Raw genomic sequence first — 24253 nt, forward strand, 5'->3', positions numbered from 1 at the left:
TCATTGAATTGTTTACCTCCATCTTAGTGCAGAGACAGTGATCAATAAATGTCTGACTCAATAGTCAAACATGGAGGCCACTTCTTCCCTAACTTCTCTTCAGCTTTCCTCAGCTCCTTTCCTCAAGCCTCTTTTCTTCAATTCTAAAGCCCAAGCCATATGCCATCAGTAATAGTCACGGAATGTATACTTGGACCAGACCCCTTCAAGGGCCTTTTCTTTCAGTCACAATTTAGAACAACACACCCCGTGTAGGTATCCAGTTTCTCCATCTGTAAAATGGGCACGGTAAGAATTTCACCCTCAGAAGATTAAGGTGAGATTTATTGAAATAATTCTTATAGATCCCTGGTCTGGAATCTGACACCTATTCAACCCTTAATGCAATGGTCTCTGTGGCTATCATCACACTCACCATCTTCGCTTCCTCCATTATTGCTATGAAACCATCCTTGCAAAGATTCTGACAGTGAGAAAAATCTAACATGGCTTACTCCATCTTGCTCCTAGCCTCACAGGCTGGCTGGCTTCGCTCATTCCTAGGTGTAAGCCAAGCTAACTATGGGAGGAATTTAGTTTATAGTCTAACCTTAAACAAGGATGATAATAGCCCTTCCCAAAATTAAACTACCTTTGTAAAACTAATGAAAGGCCACAAGGCTAGGATTATAAGAGATGCCAAAATTCTGCTAAGATGCTTAGCATATTTAAATGATTACTAGCCATTGTTCAATAGGTCACAAGATTTGCAACTCTTCCAAATACTCCAATAGATAACATCACTATTTTAGAAACTGTCAGGCCTCTGAGCCCAAGCTAAGCCATCATATCCCCTGTGACCTGCACATATACATCCAGATGGCCTGAAGTAACTGAAGAATCACAAAAGAAGTGATATTTAAATGGCCTGTTCCTGTCTTAACTAATGACATTCTACCACAAAAGAAGTGAAAATGGCTGGTCCTTGCCTAACTGATGACGTTACCTTGTGAAATTCCTTCTCCTGGCTCATCCTGGCTCAAAAAGCTCCCCCACTGAGCACACTGTGACCCCCACTCCTGCCTGCCAGAGCACAACCCCTCTTTTTCCTTTACCTATCCAAATCTTATAAGATGGCCCCACCCTCATCTCCCTTCACTGACTCTCTTTTTGGACTCAGCCCACCTGCACCCAGGTGAAATAAACAGCCTTGTTGCTCACACAAAACCTGTTTGGTGGTCTTTTCACATGGAGGCAAGTGAAATTTTGGTGCCATGACTCGGATCAGGGGACCTCCCTTGGGAGATCAATCCCCTGTCCTCCTGCTCTTTGTTCCGTGAGAAAGATCCACCTATGACCTCTGGTCCTCAGACCAAGAAACATCTCACCAATTTTAAATCCAGTAAGCAGCCTCTTTTTACTCTCTTCTCCAACCTCTCTCACTATCCCTCAACCTCTTTCTCCTTTCAATCTTGGTGCCACACTTCAATCTCTCCCTTCTCTTAATTTCAGTTCCTTTCCTTTTCTGGTAGAGACAAAGGAGATGCATTTTATCCGTGGACCCAAAACTCCGGGGCCAGTCATGGACTCGGGAAGACAGTCTTCCCTTGGTGTTTAATCATGCGGGGACGCCTGCCTGATTATTCACCCACATTTCAGAGGTGTCTGACCACGTGGGGATGCCTGCCTTGGTCCTTCACCCTTAGCAGCAAGTACTGCTTTTCTGGGGGGCAAGGACCCCCCAACCCCTTCTCTCCATGTCTCTACCCCTTCTCCACTTTTCTGGGGGGCAAGAATGCCCAGACCCCTTCTCTCCGTGTCTCTACCCCTTCTCCGCTTTTCTAGGGGGCAAGAACCCCCCGACCCCTTCTCTCTGTGTCTCTACTCTCTCTTTTCTCTAGGCTTGCCTCCTTCACTATGGGCAGCCTTCCACCCTCCATTCCTCCTTCTCCCTTATCCTGTGTTCTCAAGAACTTAAAACCTCTTCAACTCACATCTGACCTAAACCTAAACGCCTTATTTTCTTCTACAATGCCACTTGACCCCATTACAAACTTGACAGTGGTTCCAAATAGCCAGAAAACAGCATTTTCGATTTTTCCATCCTACAAGATCTAGATAATTCTTATCATAAAATAGACAAACCGTCTGAGGTGCCTGACGTCCAGACATTCTTTTACACATTGTTCACTCCCTAGTCTCTGTTCCCAATGTGACTCGTCCCAAATCCTCCTTCTTTCCCTCCCTCCTGTTCTCTCAGTCCCAACCCCAAGCATCGCTGAGTCTTTCTAATCTTCCTTTTCTACAGACCCATCTGACTTCTCCCCTCCTCCCCAGGTCCCAATTCTTCCTCAGCCTCTGCTCCCCCACCCTATAATCCTTTTATCACCTCCCTCATCACACCGGGCCAGCTTACAGTTTCATTCCACGACTAGCCCTCCCCCACCTGCCCAGCAATTTCCTCTTAAAAAGGTGGCTGGAGCTAAAGGCATAGTCAAGGTTAACGCTCCTTTTTCTTTATCCGACCTCTCCCAAAATCAGTTAGCATTTAGGCTCTTTTTTATCAAATATGAAAAACCCAGCCCAGTTCATGGTTCGTTCAGCAGCAACTCTGAGATGCTTTACAGCCCTAGACCCTAAAAGGTCAAAAGGCTGTCTTATTCTCAATATACATTTTATTACCCAATCCGCTCCTGGCATTAAATAAAACTCCAAAAATTAAATTCCGGCCCTCAAACCCCACAACAGGACTTAATTAACCTTGCCTTCAAGGTGTACTATAATAGAGTAGAGGCAGCCAAGTAGCAATGTATTTCTGAGTTGCAATTCCTTGCCTCCACTGTGAGACAAACCCCAGCCATATCTCCAGCACACAAGAACTCCAAACGCCTGAACCGCAGCTGCCAGGTGTTCCTCCAGAACCTCCTCCCCCAGGAGCTTACTACAAGTGCTGGAAATCTGGCCACTGGGCCAAGGAATGCCCACAGCCCGGGATTCCTCTTAAGCCATGCCCCATCTGTGTGGGACCCCACTGAAAATCTGACTGTTCAACTCACCTGGAAGCCACTTCCAGAGCCCCTGGAACTCTGGCCCAAGGCTCTCTGACTGACTCCTTCCCAGATCTTGGCTAAGCAACTGAAGACTAATACTGCCCGATCGCCTTGGAAGCCTACAGGACCATCACAGACGCTCTGGGTAACTCTCACAGTGGAAGGTAAGTCCGTACCCTTCTTAATCAATACAGAGGCTACCCACTCCACATTACCTTCTTTTCAAGGGCCTGTTTCCCTTGCCTCCATAACTGTTGTGGGTATTGATGGCCAGGCTTCTAAACCTCTTAAAACTCCCCAACTCTGGCGCCAACTTAGACAACATTCTTTTATGCACTCCTTTTTAGTTATCCCCACCTGCCCAGTTCCCTTATTAGGCCGAGACATTTTAACTAAATTATCTGCTTCCCTCACTGTTCCTAGACAACAGCCACACCTCACTGCTGCCCTTTTCCCCAGTTCAAAGCCTCCTTCACATCCTCCTCTTGTATCCCCCCCACCTTAACCCACAAGTATAAGACACCTCTACTCCCTCCTTGGCGACTGATCATGCACCCCTTACCATCCCATTAAAACCTAATCACCCTTACCCCACTCAATGCCAATATCCCATCCCACAGCACTCTTTAAAAGGATTAAAGCCTGTTATCACTCGCCTGTTAACAGCATGGTCTTTTAAAGCCTATAAACTCTCTTTACAATTCCCCCATTTTACCTGTCCTAAACCAGACAAAGCTTACCGGTTAGTTCAGGATCTGTGCCTTATCAACCAGATTGTTTTGCCTATCCACCCCGTGGCGCCAAACCCATATACTCTCCTATCCTTACTACCTCCCTCCACAACCCATTATTCTGTTCTGGATCTCAAACATGCTTTCTTTACTGTTCCTTTGCACCCTTCATCCCAGCCTCTCTTTGCTTTCACTTGGACTGACCCTGACACCCATCAGGCTCAGCGATTACCTGGGCTGTACTGCTGCAAGGCTTCACAGACAGCCCCCATTACTTCAGTCAAGCCCAAATTTCTTCCTCATCTGTTACCTATCACGGCGTAATTCTCATAAAAACACACGTGCTTTCCCTGCCAATCATGTCCCACTGATCTCTCAAACCCCAACACCTTCTACAAAACAACTCCTTTCCTTCCTAGGCATGGTTGGATACTTTTGACTTTAGATACCTAGTTTTGCCATCCTAACAAAGCCATTACATAAGTTCACAAAAGGAAACCTAGCTGACCCCATAGATCCTAAATCCTTTCCCCACTCCTCTTTCCAATCCTTGAAGACAGCTTTAGAGACTGCCCCAACCCTAGCTCTCCCTGACTCATCTCAACCCTTTATATTACCCACAGCCGAAGTGCAGGGCTGTGCAGTCAGAATTCTTACACAAGAACCGGGACCGTGCCCTGTAGCCTTTTTATCCAAACAACTTGACCTTACTGTTTTGCCTGGCCCTCAAGTCTGTGTGTGGTGGCCGCTGCCGCCCTAATACTTTTAGAGGCCCTTAAAACCATAAACTATGCTCAACTCACTCTCTATAGTTCTCATAACTTCCAAAATCTATTTCCTTCCTCACACCTGACACATATACTTTCTGTTCCCTGGCTCCTTCAGCTGTACTCACTCTTTGTTGAGTCTCCCACAATTACCACTATTCCTGGCCCGGATTTCAATCCGGTCTCCCACATTATTCCTGATACCACACCTGACCCCCATGACTGTATCTCTCTGATCCACCTGACACTCACCCCATTTCCCCGTATTTCCTTCTTTCCTGTTCCTCATCCTGATCACACTTGGTTTATTGATGGCAGTTCCACCAAGCCTAATCGCCACACACCAGCAAAGGCAGGCTATGCTATAGTACAAGCCACTAGCCTGCCTCTTAGAACCTCTCATTTACTTTCCATCGTGGAAATCCATCCTCAAGGAAATAACTTCTCAGTGTTCCATCTGCTATTCTACTACTCCTCAGGGATTATTCAGGCCCCCCTCCCCTCCCTACACATCAAGCTGGGGGATTTGCCCCTGCCCAGGACTGGCAAATTGGCTTTACTCAACATGCCCCAAGTCAGGAAACTAAAATACCTCTTGGTCTAGGTAGACACTTTCACTGGATAGGTAGAGGCCTTTCCCACAGGGTCTAAGAAGGCCACCATGGTCATTTCTTCCCTTCTGTCAGACATAATTCCTCGGTTTGGCCTTCCCACCTCTATACAGTCCAATAACGGACCAGCCTTTATTAGTCAAATCACCCAAGCAGTTTCTCAGGCTCTTAGTATTCAGTGAACTAATAGTCTTTTAAAAACACACCTCACCAAGCTCAGCCACCAACTTAAAAAGGACTGGACAATACTTTTACCACTTGTCCTTCTCAGAATTCAGGCCTGTCCTCGGAATGCTACAAGGTACAGCCCATCTGAGTTCCTGTATAGACGCTCCTTTTTATTAGGCCCCAGTCTCATTCCAGACACCAGACCAACTTGGACTGCATCCCTCCCGCCAAAAAAAAAAAAAAAAAAAAACAACTCATCATTCCTACTATTTTCTGTCTAGTCATACTCATATTCACTGTTCTCAACTACTCATAAATGCCCTGCTCTTGTTTACACTACCGGTTTACACTGTTTCTCCAAGCCATCACAGCTGATATCTCCTGGTGCTATCCCCAAATCACCACTCTTAACTCCCTCTTAAAGTAAATAAATAATCTTTGCTGGCAGGGCTATGCTGAACCTCCTTAAGCACTCTCTAGTTAGATGTCCTGGATCCTCCCAATTCTTAATCCTTCAATACCTGCTTTTCTCCTTGTCTTATTCCATTCTTTTTTCAATTCATACAAAACCGTATCCAGGCCATCACCAATCATTCTATATGACAAATGTTTCTTCTAACAACCCCACAATATCACCCCTTACCACAAAATCTTCCTTCAGCTTAATCTCTCCCACTGTAGGTTTCCATGCCGCCACTAATCCCGCTCGAAGCAGCACTGAGAAACATCGCCCATTATCTCTCCATACCACCCCCAAAAATTTTCACCATCCCAACACTTCAACACTGTTATGTTTTATTTTTCTTATTAATATAAGAAGACAGGAATGTCAGGCCTCTGAGCCCAAGCTAAGCCAACATATCCCCTGTGACCTGCACGTAGACATCCAGATGGCCTGAAGTAACTGAAGAATCACAAAATAAGTGATATTTAAATGGCCTGTTCCTGCCTTAACTGATGACATTCCACCACAAAAGAAGTGAAGTGGCCAGTCCTTGCCTAACTGACGACATTACCTTGTGAAATTCCTTCTCCTGGCTCATCCTGGCTCAAAAAGCTCCCCCACTGAGCACCTTGTGACCCCCACTCCTGCCCACCAGAGAACAACCCCCCTTTTTCCTTTACCTACCCAAATCTTATAAAACGGCCCCACCCCTATCTCCCTTCACTGACTCTCTTTTCGGACTCAACCCGCCTGCACCCAGGTGAAATAAACAGCCTTGTTGCTCACACAAAGCCTGTTTGGTGGTCTCTTCACATGGATGCAAGTGAAAAAAAACTAAGATTGGTCTTTTGAGATTTTTTTTTTAGGCTTTTGTCTTTCTGACCACCAGCTGACTTCACTCAGATTCATGACCCAAGACTCAATCAGTGCTGTGGCCCTTACCTAAAGACAGACTCAGTACACAAGGACTGTTTTCCATACCCCTATGATTTCATCCCCAACAAATCAATATTCCCCATACCCTAGTCCCCTGCCCAACAAACTATCCTTGAAAACCCCTAACCTCTGAGCCTCCAGGGAGATTGATTTGGGTAATAACCCCATCCCCCAAATGGTGTGGATGGCCTTGCATCAGTTACATGCTTTCTTTACTGCAATGCCATGGTCTTGACGAATTGATTTTGTCTGTGCAACTGGCAGGAAGAACCTACCGGGTGATTAGATCTACAACCTGCTCAATTTCTACAAGTGCCCTACCACTTGAGCACTGCTAGACCATCTGCATCCAACATCTCTCTGTTACTGGTCCTTTTGAAATATTTTGTCATATATAATATTTCATACTCTAAGGTAAAGCAGCAAGGTCAGTCTACAGGCTCCAGGCCAGAGCAGTACCACACTGCTTACCAGACTTCCAAAGGATTCCCTAACAATTTTGACTTTTTTCCTTTCATTGTCATTACATAGAAATGCAGCAATAATCACGAATCCCAGTGTGAGCAACAAGGAACAAACATGACCTGTGCTACAGGTCAAATTTTATGTTAACTAAAATTTTTCCCTCACAGCCACATGTCATTAACATCCTAAATAATTATATTCAACTGGTAGAACATGGATTTGTATGACAGGACTGCCACATTGTAAATAGTCAGGAAATCCAAACTGGCCTTGATGAGCAAGTGGTAAAGGCAGGGAACAAAATCAAGGTTCCTGTCCTGAGTCTGCTATTGACCTCTGAATGAGCCTCAGTAAGTCCCATACAATTGCTGGGCCTCAGATTACTCAGGTCCCAAATCTCTCCTACTCAGTGCCTATCAATGGTCTATGGTTTCGTCCACAAAGTGGAAGGTAGAATTATGGGTTCCTTTCAACTCTAGAACACTTGACGTCTACATCTTTACGAATGCAGTCAGATGTGCATGGGACACTAATGGAGGCACAAGGCTCATGTTTTCCTGACACTGCCTGTGCTGCAGTAATCAATGAATTTTCTCTTGAGCAAGATATGAGATGCACAGTCAGGAATTCACGTAAGACTACAGGGAAAACAAGAAAGCTAACATTTATTCAGCACCTACCATGTACCCAAATCTGTAGATACATTGTCTGAAATGACCTTCAAAACCAGTCTGTGAGATCAAGATCACATTCTTTATTTCACAGAGCAGAATGTGGCTAAGAGGCATTCATACCTATTCCAGCCCAGAATAGACAGAACCAAGCTAGAACCCAGGACTACCCAACCAAAAGGCTCAGATCCTATCCATTTCCACAAACCTTCCCCAGTAGCTCTCAATTCACTAGGGTTGTTCTCATAGTTAAATTTAAGGAAAAACATGTGTGAACCTAAGAAAGTTTGCCTATGGCTTGTTTATACATGATTTATTTTAATTTTGTTAATGAAGATATACCTTGTCTTATTCCAAAAAGGATTTGAAACAGATTACAAGGATTAGTGGGTAAATATATAAACATGGGCTTTGTCCCTTTTACCATGAAGCAAAATGTTAAATACACTGAAACAATTTGGTAGAAATTTTGAAACATCATTTACTGACAAGAACTAATAATGATGCTAATGAAGGGAGAAAAACTCATCCCAAAGAAAATGAATTATCTGTGTTGTCAGGAGTGTTATAAACAGGACTAATTAACTAATATGAACATCATTAACTCCTGCTAAAAAGCATCCCCACCCCACTTTATTAGTGGCAAATATAAGAAAATCTAGGTACATTTAGAAGAAAGTTTGATGAGGAATTCAGCTATTTTTGCCTGAAATAATTAGATAAACAAATGAAACCTTCTTTATGTGAAAGAAGATAAAGTTTATACTTAATCTATCTCTGTGCCAAGGCACCAAGATTTTCATTCTCACACTTTATTAGTTTAAAATAAATATACAGTGGGCTGCTTTAAAGGATAGTTACTTGAGTATGGGAGGGCTGTGGGAGGACTTTATTCTATACTTTATACAGCTTGACCCCATTTCTAAATGCTGAAATAAAGAGCAGGGCTGAAATCAGCCTTTGGCTGTGACCCTTAAATTGCTTGTTATGACTTTCATGAAAGCTGACTATGTCCCACAAGTAACCTTGGGTAATTTTATAAAAATCAATCAACCATCATTATTGTTACTTCCCTCTAAAATAAATAAATGAACACAACTTTTTGTATGTAATCACCTCTTTCCATTAAACATCTCTTTTGTTTCTTTTAAAGGGAAGTAAAAGAGACTTTTAGCAGCTAGCTAATGTTTGCAAAGTACATCAAAATCTGCTTTTGGCTAACCCAACAATTAGTCATCCTCTATAATAACCACAAAATAATTTGTTGTTTTTTTTTTTAAGAAAACAAATACACAATTCTATTTTCCCCCTTACAGAAAAAATTAAAGTATAAATATTTTGCCATACAATACTAGTCTTCAAAAGAGTGGCTATACCTACTATCTTCAACTCTTTTTCATGACTGTCTTTTGAACCCTCCCTGGTTAGGCCTTTACCTGACCAACCTGCAAAACTGCTCCTGTCAAGGCCACAGATGGCTACCACATTGGTGAATCTAAGGCTCAATGCTCAGTCCTTACCCTTCCCGAGTGACCAGCAGCATTTGACACACTTGGTCACTTCTTTTCTAAAACTCCCTCTCCTCACTTGCCCAGCCTCTTTGTTTTTCTTTCTTTCATTTTCTCATCTCTATTTAAAAAATCCAATGTTTCTATACTTCTATCAAATTTTCATCATGTGCTATATTCTATACATTGTATTGAATCGCTAAAGAAAACCTCACAAAATGCAAAAGTGCCAGTAACTCATAAAAGAACAGAAGAATAAACTCTTGATTTAGAACCTTTGTCTTTCGTTCACCTGGTATCTAATTTCATGTCTTCATTTTTAGCAAATCCTAAGAAAGCTCCCTATTGACTCAATGACAGTGAGCACATGGGACTTTTCTAATTAAGTAGGTTGGGTACAAACCCAGCTGGTTTTCCTCTTACTTCTTAGGCATCCCCTTCTCAGCCTCTTCTGCCTGATTCCTCCTGATCATCCCAACCACTGACACTTGGTGGGTCCCAAGCCTCAGCCCTCTAAACACGTTTCTTATCAGTCTCTGTAGACCATGCCAGTTGTCCCATCTTGTCTTAAGGTTTTAAACACCATCGCACACTAATTGTCAATGACTCCCAAATTTATATCTCCAAGCTTGTGCCCTCAGCTCAAGATTCACATACCCAACTGCCTACTCAACATCTCTACTTGGGTGTCTCATAGTTTCTCAACTATGAGTATCCATGAACTCCTTTCCTTGTCTTGCCCCACAGATCTTCCCTCAGTCCTTCCCATTCCATGAATGGTAACTTCATCCTTGCAACTGCTAAGTCTGAAAACCATAGAGTTAACTTTCACTGTCTCTCACTCCATAATCAATACTTCAGGAAATTGTATGCATTCCACCTTCAAAACGTCCCCTATAACCCAACCACTTACTACCTCCACATCTACTTCTGGGGTCAAAGTCACTCTCACCTCACTCATAGATTATTGTAACAGCATCTTAACTCAGTTCTCTGTTTCTGCCCTTATCCTCTACCTCAGGGTTAATTCTCAAAACAACTCTCAGAGTTGTCATTCCTTCTTTTCATGTGAACCGTATCATGTTACCTCTCTGCCAAAATTCTTCGATGGCTCCCATCATATTTAGAGTCAAAGCCTATCAAACCCTACAGCGTTGGTTCTCTCTGGCCCCATCTGCCTCTGCTCTCCCCCTTGTTCCAATACTCCTTTTTGCTCCCTTGCCTCACAACCTTTGCTCTCGCTGTGTGCCAATATCCCCAACTACCACCTCCAATGTGTATTCCCTATTCACCTCTCCTGCTGCATTTGTCTCCATGGTACTAAGCAAATTTAACAAAAACTATAATTTGCTTATTTTGTTTATTGACTGTTTTCCTTCTAGAAGTAAACACCGTGAGAGCAAGATTTTGGCCTGTTTTGTTCACAGCCATAGTCCCTGTGCCTGGAACATGGGGAATGTGTTAAGTGATCACTCAATACTTGTCGAATAACGAGGAGTTGAAATTATCAAAGTAAATGAGGTCTCCCAGGGAGGACATGTAGAGTAAGAACAGAAGAAAGATAAGGTGGGTAAAGGTAGGGAAACAACTGTCAACCATAAACATTTAAAGGCTAGAATAAGAAAAGGAAGTAGCAAGATTCTTGAGAGCGGATCAAAGAATTAGGTGAGTTAGAAGGATCGTAAGGTTGTAGAGACATAGGCTCAAGGAAGAGCCTTAAGAACTGTTAAAGAGGTAGATGAGTGTGCCAAACCCTTAATGCCATTTTTAGGAAGATCAAGAGAGAAAGGGTGCACAGCCAGCGTGTACAGAGTTAGGATGTGAATGTCAGGTGATAAAATAAACCCAGGTAGAGTGATTCTATTTTTAAACGAGGACAAATGAGAGGTAAATGGAGGCAAGACCAGGGAGGGATCTGAGAACCCCAATTCATTAGATTAATCTGTATCACCAAGCTAGATAATTCATTTACTCAAAGCTTGAACTATCTAAATTTTTAGATGTAAACTAATTTATTTGCCTACATTGATTAACCCCCAATTCACCATTTTTTCTTAAAAAGTTTAGCAGCCTATATATTCTTACCTTTCAATTATTAAATAGTCAAATGGATAGTCGAGGAAGCCTGTGGAATTCCCTTTCCCTGGAGAAAAGGAATCATCCATTCAAGATGGACAGATCCTGCTCTGCCTAGGTAAGGAGAGCTGGCTGAGTGATCTGGGCAGAGTTGGAGTATATCCCTGTACCTTATTGCACTGTGCTGTTCTGGGAGCAGGAGCCGGGAGAAGGTGAGGAAGAGGAGGAAAGAGGAGCATTTAGAGAAGGCACCCACAGCCCAAAGAAACCTGCATTGTGACACGGATGCACACAGCTTCCTTTGTTGGCCAGATCCGGATTAGACTTGTGCCTGATCCACTGGAGCAGAGCCTGGGAAGCCTTCGAGGTGGGCTTGTCCCCGGCCAGAGAGGCGGAAAATCAATTTGGCTGGCAAACGAGAGCCCCCAAGAGCTTAGTCCACGCTCCATAATCCTATCCACTAGCAGCTCAGGAAATAGATGCGTGAGCCCTCACATATTCATGGGGGATGTGAGGCATAAATCAGGCTTTAAGGATTGGGGGCAAAGGGAATGGACTCTCTGGCTGGCTACTAATTAATCAAGCACAGAATACCTAAACCTAGCAACCTGGGATGGAGCCACACACACACAGAAGCAGAGGCTGCTGCTGCTGCTGTTTTTCCCATTTTTCAAAATTTCAATTAAAATAGATATCAGAAGAAATTTTCCCCTTTAGCTGATACTGCTTATGCATCCCCCTGTTCTTCCTTTAATTAAAAAACATGCTTATTGCAATACTTGCCAGAATCACTTTAACGGTATTTTAATTGTAATGTCTCTGCCTGATTAAAAAAAGAAAATATGAACTAGAAAGTGTTTGCAAAAATGTTCACGGGATGCAGGAAAAGAATCAGACACCTCCCCAGAATGGATGCCACATACTAATTCCTTAATTAGCCTGGTACTGCAGTCAAATGGGCAATATACAGAAAAAAAAAATATGTATATATATATATATATATATACGTATATATATATATATATATGTATATATATATATATATATATATATGAAATAAAATCACTGACTCAGAGCCGCAAACAATAGCATTTAGGAGAAACCGTTTTCATCAACTCAGATTTCCCTGGCAGGGTAGGGACCTGTGCATCCAACTAAAAATGCAATGCTCAAGATAAACCCATTCAATGTGGCCAGCCAAGTTTCCACTGTTCTTTGCTAAAGGTCTCACAGCCTTTGGGAAATGAGTAGTTGGGCCAGGCTAATTGGCTTCTAGTCCTCACAATTCTATAGGGTTTCTTTTATTGTTTTAGGCTAGTAGTTCTCAAACTTGAACCTGCGTCAGAATCACTTGGATGTCTTAAAACACAGACTACTGGGCCTTATTCCCAGAGTAGGTTTACTGTAGAGCTCCCAAATTTACAGTTTGTATAAGTTACCAGGTGATGCCTGTGCTGCTGACTGGGTGCTACACTTTGAGAATCACTACTATCAGTAAATTAAGTGATTGTTCTAGGTGTCCATAGGCTGGTGATGTTTGACATCATCTGAAACAGGCTGAGAAAATACAAGCCTGGAATTATAGAATCATTCCCTTAGTCACTCAACCAACATTTACCATTAGTTTCCAGCTCCTCTGCTAGGTACCGAAATAAAAATGTAAAATAGAGTCTCCAGTTCCTGAAGGTCACAGTGAACTTCAATTGCTCCTCCGGGTGAATGGAAATGTACTGGTTTTAGTGAATTGTCCCACTTTAGAGATGACTATAAGAGAATATAAAGACTATGACTCAGCTCTTTACTTTTTCTATAAAATATGAAACTCATTAAGGTAACCTTATAACTGTATTAACTCTGTACTAATTACAGAGTGTAAACATATCTGTAGAAGACAAACTATACAGAAATATTTAAAGGAACTCAAACACTAAGATATAAGTAAATGCCTTTGTTATTATAGCTACTGTTATCAATTACTACCTAACTAAACTTTGATTTCCTTTCTACATCCAGAAAACCATGACTTATTTTATCAACAAAGCTTCTAGCATTTAAGTGCTCAAGGCCTTCAGCTGTTCCATGGCTTTCTGAAAAGTCACTTAAAATCTCAAGAAGAAAGCTATTTCTAAGGAGAAATAGAAAAGACAAAAAAAAAAAATCGTCTTTTTCCCAAGGTCTGTACCAAGCATGTAAAAATCCCCCTAGCTACTAAGTTCATTCAGATAATCTTCCTCTTTCTCTTTATCAAAGTTCAATTAGCACTGACCCAATCTCATTTTTGACCAGCCTGCAATTTGATACACTTCTCTAAGCAACCTTTTTTTTTTAAAGGTTCCAAATATAATTATTCTCTGAATATTATAAAAACGATTTGGCTACAGCATAATAGTATTGGAAATAAAAGCTAATAATACTTTTCTTATAGTATTTATTAATTTAAAAAATGAGAATACACTACTTCCTACCTATACCTGACCCCAGGAATATTGTATAGAAACTATAATAATGAAATGCTCAGTCTCCAGCATATTTTTATCTACACAAGAATCCCAAATACAAAAGTACTCCAGATTTCTAGCTCCACTTCCAGTCCAGGATGAATAGGATATAGGGATCATTAATGAACAAATGAGATGGAGAGGTAAAGACAGACCAAGTACTGCATGATCCTGTAAGCCATATTAAGTTTGGACTTGAACTTACAGGCTAATGGAAAGCCAATGAAAGGTTTTAAGTAAGGAAGCTTGAAACATTTATCTTTCATTACTGAAAATATTATAGCTTCTCTGCTAGGAAGGGACTGGTCCCTTTCAGTAGCATTTTTCATATTACAATATCCAAGTTGTCAAGACATAAAACTGTAAATTGTTTAATATCTATCTATCTGTCTGTCTGCCCATCTATGGAAAGCATGTCCTTTCTCATAGCAATGGCTTATCTTTCATTTAAGGCTAATCAAGTGTGTCTGGGACTGTTCTCTGGAGGTAAATAATGTAAGTCATTGTCTGATTGAAAAAATAAGGGGTCTCAGAGCCAAGTGTCCCCCACATTAAAAAGCCTTTGTCTCTGATCTCCTGATACACAAATAGTAAATAAAATTGGTCACTGTCTGGACTAATCCACTAACATTTGAGGGTACCAGGAAGGACTCTGATTATAGAGAAATTCTCAACAAACATGAATCTGACTCTTCAGGTCTGAAAGTCATTTATTAGCTTATTCATTCAGCAATTATTTGAGTACCTGTTTCATGCCTGGAGATAAAATGGTGCTGGCAATACAAAGGTGAGCAAAAACAGATCTGGCTCCTCCTTTCTTCAGCTTACAGCCTAGACCTTTATAAGCCTCCAAAAAGGTAGAGGGAAGAAAAAATACACCTTGATATTCTATTTGTGAAGAATTAATATAAAAATAATTCAAGTTTTTAACCAATTAAAAATTCTATCTGTAATACACTTAGCTTTGAATATCAGCAAAGTCCCCCTCCCATAAAATAAGTAACACCTACTTGTCACCAAGAAAAGCCCAGCACATGAAGACACCCAAGAGTTAAGAGTGAACTTCAAAAAACCTCGGGCTAGTTCTGATGCTAACTTCTTCATCAGGCTTCCCTTCTGGATAATGGCACAGACCAGCCCCTTAGGGTACCATGCCTGCCAAATATAGGAAGAAAATTTACTCATTCCTATACTGCTCTTCCTCCACAGAGTTGCACACACACAAACAACATTAACATCCAGTAGAGGTTTATACAAGACATTTTCTCCCTACACAGGGAAGGGAATCACCATTATTTCCATTTTGGTGCATTGATTTGAGGATCAGAGCCTTACCCAAAACCATAAAAGAGTCTGTGACTGACTCAAATTTGAAGTCAGGCTCCAGTTTGCTGACCAAACTGGAATGAATCAACCTTGTTGTATTGTCTGCACATAAGCATCCTATCTTCTGGCTTGAAGGGTAGCTATGTTTTGACTACAAAAGAGGGCAATTCAGTCCATCTTCTTTTACAGCCAACTTGCAGATAAACTATTTTGAATTTACCAATTTGCAACAATGTTTCCAGCCCACAAAACCCTCTCCTGTTGACCAAGATAGTCTACAGTTAGAGAAAAAAATAAATTATTGTTGAATATCATATTTTTATCAAAATTACTGCCTTCCTTCAGATTTTTTTTATCCTAACTGGTAGCTATGAAGTCTTGAAACTATAGGCACAGGGTAAAATGCCAAGTGACTCACACAGGCCTGATGCACAAAGAGATCACAAGCAACATCTCAGGAAAGTTCTGCATTGTAGCATTTCTAGATAACTGCATTGGAAAGCATTATCTGAAGCATGCATCTACTGAATATGAGGCTGGCTTAGTGCTAACTAGAAGCAACCAAGTACACAATCCCTGGGATTAAAAAAAAAAAAAAAAAAAGGCTGTGCTAGGTTCATTATTTAATACCTCACTCTGAAATCCTCAAATGCTTGTCAAGGATGAAGGAATTCTACAATGGACCTGACAGTGAGTCAGAAGAAGATGCTTCACCTCAATAAACCAAGAATATGCATTTCCATGCCATAGAAACCCCAGATGTAACAGACTTAAAATGATCTGAATGTTCTCAAAACTGTGGACTAAAAAACAGTTGAGAGAAAATGAGATCATGTTCCAAGCTACACCAGAAAAACATGTTTCTGTGAAGTCAAAGTAACAAGGAGAATGCAGGCAAGCAAATGGATCCACTTCTCCATTCGTCCCTCCCTCGCAATAGAAGGAAAAACACTTCAATATGCATTCTGAAGATAACAGAAGCAAAAGCAATCCAAGGTCTTTATTACCCAGCTAATTCTCTCAGTAATCCAGTTTGCTTTGTATATAGAAGCAGCCACTATCTGTAAATAAAATTGTAACTTAAGCCTGATACTCAGCCATATCTCCTGTTTTCTCTGACAGTCCAAAAGTAACAAAAACTAGCATTTATTGAGTTCTTACTCTGGACCAGGCTGTGTGCTAATGGCTTTAAAAATATTCCCTCATTTAATACTCAAAACATCCGTATGAGACAGGCAATACATTGTGATATTGCCATGCAACAATGATAAATGCTAGCTCTCATTGTTACTATTATTGTCATTATAACCAGGCGTCACCTTAGCGAGGAAAAACCTGCGACTTACAGAAGGTCTGCAACTTGCCCAAGGTCACAGAGCTGGGAAGTAGTGGAGCCCAGATTCAGGCTCAGTTCTTTGTGGCTAGAAATACTTCCAAGCATTTAACTGCTTTAGTATACGCCAGTAGACCAAAAAATAGAAAATTACATTAAAGGAAACCAGTGCACTATTAAGCAGCAACAGAGACTGGAAACAAGTTTCTGCTCAGACACAAGCACTGGCATTGTGAGTAGTAAGAAACTACAAACTGTCTTCCTTTTTTATTGTGTATATTTAAGGCAAACAACAGGATGTTTTCATGTGTGTATGTGTGTGGATAAATATGTATTATATATAATGAAGTAATTACTACAATCCAACAAATTAGCATATCAATCACTTCACAAAGTTACCTTCTTTTGTGTTGTGTGTGTGATAAGAGTACCTAAACCTAACAGCCCAACACCAAGGAGAGAGTTCATTCTCCCCTAATTAACCCTTTCATTAATCATTATCATTACACTACTTCACATCAAGCTGCTTGATGACCAGATCAGAAAGAGATTCATTGCTTCATTCAGGAAATATGAATGTTTCCCCAACTACAGACCACAACCCAAGATCCTTGCCTGGGATGCAGAATGCTCTGACAAGAGGGTAACGTTCCTTCTTTGTGATTATGGCTCATCCATAATTACTTGGAATAAAAATAATAAATTTTAATTCAGCAATGCCTATGGCCGTTGGGCATCTTAACATAAAAGAATGAAAATATAATTAACTAAATCAAGGCAATATGCCTATTTCCATCCCAGCTCATTAGTATTAATTGATTGGGTTAATTCTCTTTTGTGTTTAACGGTACCCCTAAAAAATATTTTTTTTAAAAAAAAGGGAGGGAGGGCAGGAAGGAGGGAAGAAGTAGAGATAGGAAGTAGACAAAAGTTCTGGATCTTTTCCTAATTAAAATGAAATAATAAATGCAGCTGAAGCTCTTATCATGGTCACAAAAGAATCTGCTATTTTTTTAAGTTTGGGAGTCTGTACATATAGCATCATAAATAATGACACAAAACATTGGGGCCACTTCTCAATTGCCCCCCAAAAATTTATGACCTTCCCTTCTACTATGTAAGTCATATGTGTAAGAAAAAAATGTCAATTCTATTTTATAGATGAAAATATGAGTAAGGCACAGAGAGTTCAAGACTCTTGAGGGTCCATAAACTGTTGGTTTTCCTGGCGTACGAGCTTAGTTTTCTACATAACAGGATGTTGGTTTCCATGAATGGAAAAATAATATAAAGGATGTAATACCTTCATAAAGTAGTTCCAAATGTAGTTCTTAGGTGATCTAGTTTCACTGTTACTTAGCAGTAATCCTTTCAAAATATATCTACTTCATATAGAATGTATTCTTTGTAATATAGAAAAGGCTGAGAAAGTACTTCCACTATAATACTTCATATTTTGTTGGTTAAAATCTTTTGAAGAAATTATTTTTTGGCTTGAAATTTCTCAGGCTTTATCTAAGCCTGCAGATGGTATCAGAAAAAGTAAAGAAAATTTCACCCAGCTATTTTTCTATTTTTATGACACTGTGAATGTATATGAAAAAGATAGTCAGTAACTGATATTTGGAGAGTGAGTTACTGTTGTTGTTGTTGATGATGATTATGATTATTCAATCTTATATTTGAAGAGCTCTTTATTATCTCTCAAGTACTTTCACACATTACTTGTGTGATATACATTAAAAGAGGTTTACAGCTATGTTACATTGACCAGATATTTGAAAGTTGTAGTTCTTCACCAGTGAAGACTTTGGTCAAATGCCTTTTAGAAACATAAATATAACTTACCAACAGATTTTATATTCCTAACAATTCATCATAATATGCATATATATATAGACAGGTGTGTGTATGTACATATTGTGCATGTGTATATATGTATATGTGAATATGTAAGTGTATATGTGTGTACTTATACATACATATGTGTGTGTGTGTGTAATCAGTGAGAACTAAGGACAGTGAAAGTAAATTAGTTGGGAAAAGTGGTATTTAAGAGAACAAGGGTTTAAAATATATACTTCTTAAATTTCACCCAGGACCACTTACTTGTCCATTCTTTCTACAATAAACATATAATTTTTGAGCCTTTGTCATGCATCAGGCACTGTTCTAGACCCTGAAGAGACAAGAGTAAATAAATTGATGAAATCCTTTGTCTTTTTTGAGTTTATTCTAGTAGAGGAGACAGACTATAAACAAGCAAGTAAATTGATAATATACCATGTGATGATAAGTACTATGAAGAAAAGTAAAGCAACATCAAAGGATAAAGAGTCCTGGGAGGTGGCTGTAATTTTAGAAATGATGGCCAGCAAGTCCTCCCACATTAGTTGATATTTTCTCAAAGAGCAAATGAAATAGGTGAGCCAGCCACATGAATGTGGAAGAAGAGCATTCCAGGCCACAGACATTACGGGCAAAGGTCCTGAGGCAGGTATATTCATAGAAGAGCTAGAGCAGAGTGAATGAGGAAGACAAGGTCAACAAGGGGATCAGAGGTTAAATAACGGTAAGGACCAGTGATTTGATTCCCAGTGACTTGAGATTCCACTGGAGGTTTTGAGGAGAAATTTGACTTAAATTTTAAAAGGAAATGGACTATAAACTGCTGGGGGTTTACTTTATCATATAGCATAAAAGCCAAATATCAATTACTTAAACCCATGAAGCCTTATTTTCCTATCACAAAAAGTTATTTCAGAGGTGGGTGGTTGAATGCCTTATCATGGCAACTCCAGAGTCATCAGGGTCCTGGGTTTCTCCTATTCTTCCGCTTTTCCATTCTAACTAACAAGTAGCATCATGGTCCAAAATAGTGGCTGAAAATGTTGCTATCACATTTACATACCAGCAAGTAGGAAAGAGAAAGAAGGAAGGGAAAATAGGGTGTACTTCCTACGGGGTCATCTCTACTTTTGGAAATTTCTCAGATGTTCTGCAGGGTACTTCTTCTATCTCATGGTAAGCCCTTAGCCACATGGCTATGTGTAGCTACAAAAGTGTTCAGGAAACAGAGCATTTCAGCTGAGTACATTGTTGCCACCAATGAAATTAGGGTTTTACTACTAATGAAAACAAGGAATCTGAAACATGGGAACAAAATAAGAGGCAATTTAAGATGGTCTAGGCCAAAAATGTGGTGGTTAAGACTAGGTTAGTACCAATGAAGTGTTGCTACATGGGACGCATGTTGAAGATCCAGCCGACAGGGTTCACTGATGGGGTGGTCATAGGAGGCGAAAGAAAGAAAAGTCATGGATGCCTCCATGGTTTTTGGTCTGAGCCACTGGATGTATACAATTCCAGTAAGTGAGATGGAGAATTTCCTCAAACTTTAATTTGTGTATATGTTAATATCTATGTGATTGCAATATGTCTCAGACACAAATGATCTGCCCTTCACCTCCTCTCCGCTCTCCAACTCTAATCTTACATAATTGACACCAAGATTACCCAGTATACATTCGGCCTCACTGCCAGCATCACTTATTTTAGAACCAGAAGTTTTAGTCTTTTATATTTACTTTCTAATTATTTTTCTTTGGTAATATTACATATTACTGCCAGTAAGTATTATTCTTCATTTTTTTCTTGTATTTCACACAGGAATCCTAGGCCACTCAATAAGCATTCACAAATTATCTCGAACAAAATTTGATCTGTGTCCTTGCCCTGTTCTCATTCTTTCTAGAAGTTATAACCTATATCTCTACGATAAAAACCTCAGCGTTTCACTCTAGGCAGCTCTGTCTTTTGCCAACAACTCCTGTATCTTATTCATGCAGAAACTGGAATCTACTACTTAGCCTTACATCCTACCTACTCCTCCTCCTCAAGAGAAAGAGGAGATCCTTCAGATGACTTACTCTCCCTGTCCACAGGATGAAGGTTTGCCCTTCCAAACCTAACTCACTTATCTAAATATGAGAGTGAAATATTACCTAAACCAGAAATACTAAGAAAAACCACTATTGGAGGTTGGGGCAAGTATTGGGATTGCTCAGATATTTAAATCCTTAAGAGTGGGTACTTATCCTGCCTTTCTCCTACACTTTTCTCTCCTTCTGATGCCTCCTCTCTATTTTCAGCCTCTGGTCCTGTCAACACTATTCATGGTTTACCTGGAAGTAACAGTACATCCAGAGATTTAGTAATCCAAGACTTTCAGCTGGGAAACTTCTCCCAAATGGTAGTAGCAATATAAGGCCAAGACCTTTGAATGCCTGAAGGGGAGCCCATCCTCCTGCGGAATTTGATTCATATGGAGAAAGCCCTGGTTAAAGGCCTGCCAAGAGTATCTTTTCTCTGAAATGAGGCTTTAGGTCTGTAATTTTCCTTTGTCATTGCTGGCCCTTAGGTAGTTGATGACTGTCTATAGTGGCATTCCCATAGCCACTAGCTACACACAAACACACACACATACAAACACACACACACAAAGACACGGCAAGAGCCCAAGCTGACAGACCATTTTATCCCCTAAAGGGCACTAATTAACTGATTTGACTGAAAACTTCTTCTTGCTATAGAAGAGAAAAAAAACAGCTTCCAGAATAATGACAAAATGCCTAAATCTTGATTCAGTCTAAAAGAGACAGGTATTAAAATTCCATTAGTTTATCCCCTTTAAAATATCTTATTTTTCCCCTCATGTAGCTATATTCTTATTTTAATAAGAATGAATGTTTGTGTGTTAAATATATTTATAGTAAAGAACAGTGTTTTAGTGCAGAGTTTCATAGATATCCATAACTAATCATATCTCCCAAGTAATTTTCGTTTGCCAATGAACAGAGGCACTTTGATAACTATTCCTTATTTTCAGCCACTAAAGTAGGCCATGATTTTTATTCTCATTTAGCAGATAAGGAAAGAAATGCACAAAGAGGTGAAATAACTGACTTAGCCATTTGAAGATGTGGTAGTAGAGCTGAAATTCGAAATCTCAGCCTCTTCCAACTTCATAAACCCTAGAGCTATATAGCCGGTTTTGCAATAAGAAAGCCTATTTATATGACTTTCCATGGGACCAAGAAGGCAAAACCACAACAGGGTAAAAGCAGGAAGACATTGCTTTCTTGGCAGGGTATTTCAAAGGCAGCAACGTTAACCAATTTCAGGGCATTTTGCTATATTGTGGGGGCTGTCCTGGATGAGCATGACTAAAAAGTGCTTGAATAAAGAAGCATATTCTTTGAGAACACTGTTAACCTTCTTGTTTTTGAAAAATTAAAATAATCAAGCTCTGTGCTTATTATGAGTCCAAAGAAAGGCCTTTCACTTTGAGCCCTCTGACCACTTCTTCCTTTACATAGTAAAATTTCAGTTTGGTCTGAGGATAAATTGTCAACTAAGTTCTGGAACTTATCCAAAAAGTTTCCCTCCTCCATCCCCCCTACAAGTGATATAATTATATAGAATAATATCACCAACCTACAAACTCCACAGACCTTTAATGTGCAGTAAGTTGAGGATGCTTGTGTTAGTGTCCAGCAGAAGCAATTGGCCATTCTCCACTGTGACGTTGTCGCCATCTTGTGGCAGCCTTTCAGGAAACCAGCTGTGAGTCCTGGACCATCTCCGGCAGAACTGTAAAGAAAAGTTGCCCTGGAAAACAGAGAGCTGGGTTGGTGGGTTGGTTGGTTGGTTGGCTGGTCCGTTGCTTCGTTGGTTGGTTCGCTGGTTTGTTGGTTTGTTGTTTCATTCATTGTTTTTGGGCGGGATAGTATAAGTATTGAATCAAAACAGAAACTTCTCAAAGAAAGTAAAATTAATTTAAATACTTTAAATGTCTCCATAAAATTGGTTACCTCTCTCTTTTTCATACAACTAACCTAAGCAGAAAAAAATATGAGAGGCAAAATTATATTTGCAGTTCTTCTGTGCCCAGCCCCTGGAATTCTCCAATAACATGCTGGTAATGTTTTCTTACCTTTTTTTTTCCCTCTAGCACAGGCTCCATTCTACCTAACAGATGAGGTTGGTTCCATTTATTTTTACAGACATGTATTGAATCTTGGACAAAAAGTCATAAATAGCCTGGAATAGGGAGAATTAAAATGTTCTGCTTGATGGGTGGCATTTTGCTTTATGTAATTGGTATCATTTTTCACTGGCTCTACTGCCAAGAGTCCCTGTTTTATAGGAACATTCCTCTTCCCAAGTGCTCAGATCTATCCTCCCACTTGGCCTTTTTTGATATTATTGTTGCCTTTCCCCCTGTGCCTGGTGCATCAGGGCTGAACAAAGCCCATGCAGGCATAGGCAGAATGCCGACTGACTTCAGATGACAAGTAAATAGCCTGGAACATTTGAGTGAGGGGTAGGGAGCTGTACTGGCAGAAGAAGCCAGAAAAGGAAGCACTCCCTCTCCACCCCAGCCTTCAGTCCCTCTCTCAGAACTTTTGGCTTTCCTGTTAATTGTCACTCTGATGTCATACGTTTTTTAAAACAGGGACATAAAAATCACAGAACGCAATATTCAGCTCATGCAAGAGGCTGGGAACATGTCTAAATGCCTTGTGAAGTTGTGGAAGTATAATTACGATAAACATAGCAAAATCACAATAGAGAAGGTGATTCCTTCAAGGTAATACATATGACACGTGTAAGCCACTCTCTCCAGTCTTCTTCCCATTCAGATTCCAACAAATGTGAAGCCCGAGTTCCTATAAAAATAAACCACCTATAAGGTCCTCTCGTGATGTGTTAGAGGCAAATGGGAGAAGATCATTAGAAGGGAAGGCATGTTTGTAATATCGACAGACAACTACACCTACACCTACACAGAGGATAGTGCTCTATAGTATTTCTGAGACAGAAAATGGAAAATTGTGTTGCCAGAAGAGCCATTACATTTTCCAGAAGAGGATACAAACCCCAAGGTCAACAGTGCTGAGTTGCAGACCCAACACAATCACTGAGAAGGCTTTGCAATTTATTTGTTTTCTACATCTGCAAAGAAATAAAACTCTATGACTCATCACGATTTAAGAGATGGAAAGAAATAAGGCACAGTGATAACCAGTTCCAGTATCACAGAAAAAAGAATAGGTGATACAGGAGCATCATTGTGAACTGCAGGAACCATGCCCCCATGGTGACTATCTGTAGGCCACAAACGTAGGAGAGAATTTTAACTCTAGATGATTTCACTATAGGACTAGCTTTAGGTTAGTAAAATAATAAGCAGTACTTCTTATAAGGCTACATATATTATACATTCTTATAACCTTTTAATTTACTCCCATACAATATGGAAAGAGGAAAGGGAGGCAAATCAAAGGAAAATGGAATGAAAGAAGGTGGGAAAAACAGAGATGGTAAAGTAAACTGCAGAACCGGGTGAACCAGGTTATCTGTAGTGCCAGCTGAGAGTCCATGATAAAAGGACATTTGAAAAATCTTGGATTTCCAGAAGGCCAGAGATGGAAAGGACTCTAGCAAAATCTTATCCCATAATTTTACAGATGCTATTTTAGGCAGTGTTCCTTAGAGCTTAATAAAACGTAGATTTCTCTAGTGTCATCATATACCTATGAAATCAAAAGCTCAAGAAGTGGGACCAAGAGATCTACAATTTTAATGATCCCCTCAGATGACACTTCTGCATCAAAATTTAAGGAT

At 40.3% G+C, this 24253-nt stretch overlaps 1 protein-coding gene across 1 annotated transcript in view; it reads right to left on the minus strand.

Moving 5' to 3' along the window:
- Positions 1-24253, minus strand: part of PKHD1 (PKHD1 ciliary IPT domain containing fibrocystin/polyductin) — a 477573-nt gene that overhangs the window by 325360 nt on the left and 127960 nt on the right. The window contains exon 35 of the mRNA XM_054492265.2: positions 22078-22234. Coding sequence (XP_054348240.2) covers positions 22078-22234 — 157 coding nt within the window. The remainder of the gene's footprint in view (positions 1-22077; positions 22235-24253) is intronic.

This window comes from Pongo pygmaeus, chromosome 5 (genome assembly GCF_028885625.2).
Source record: "Pongo pygmaeus isolate AG05252 chromosome 5, NHGRI_mPonPyg2-v2.0_pri, whole genome shotgun sequence".
NCBI lineage: Eukaryota > Metazoa > Chordata > Mammalia > Primates > Hominidae > Pongo > Pongo pygmaeus.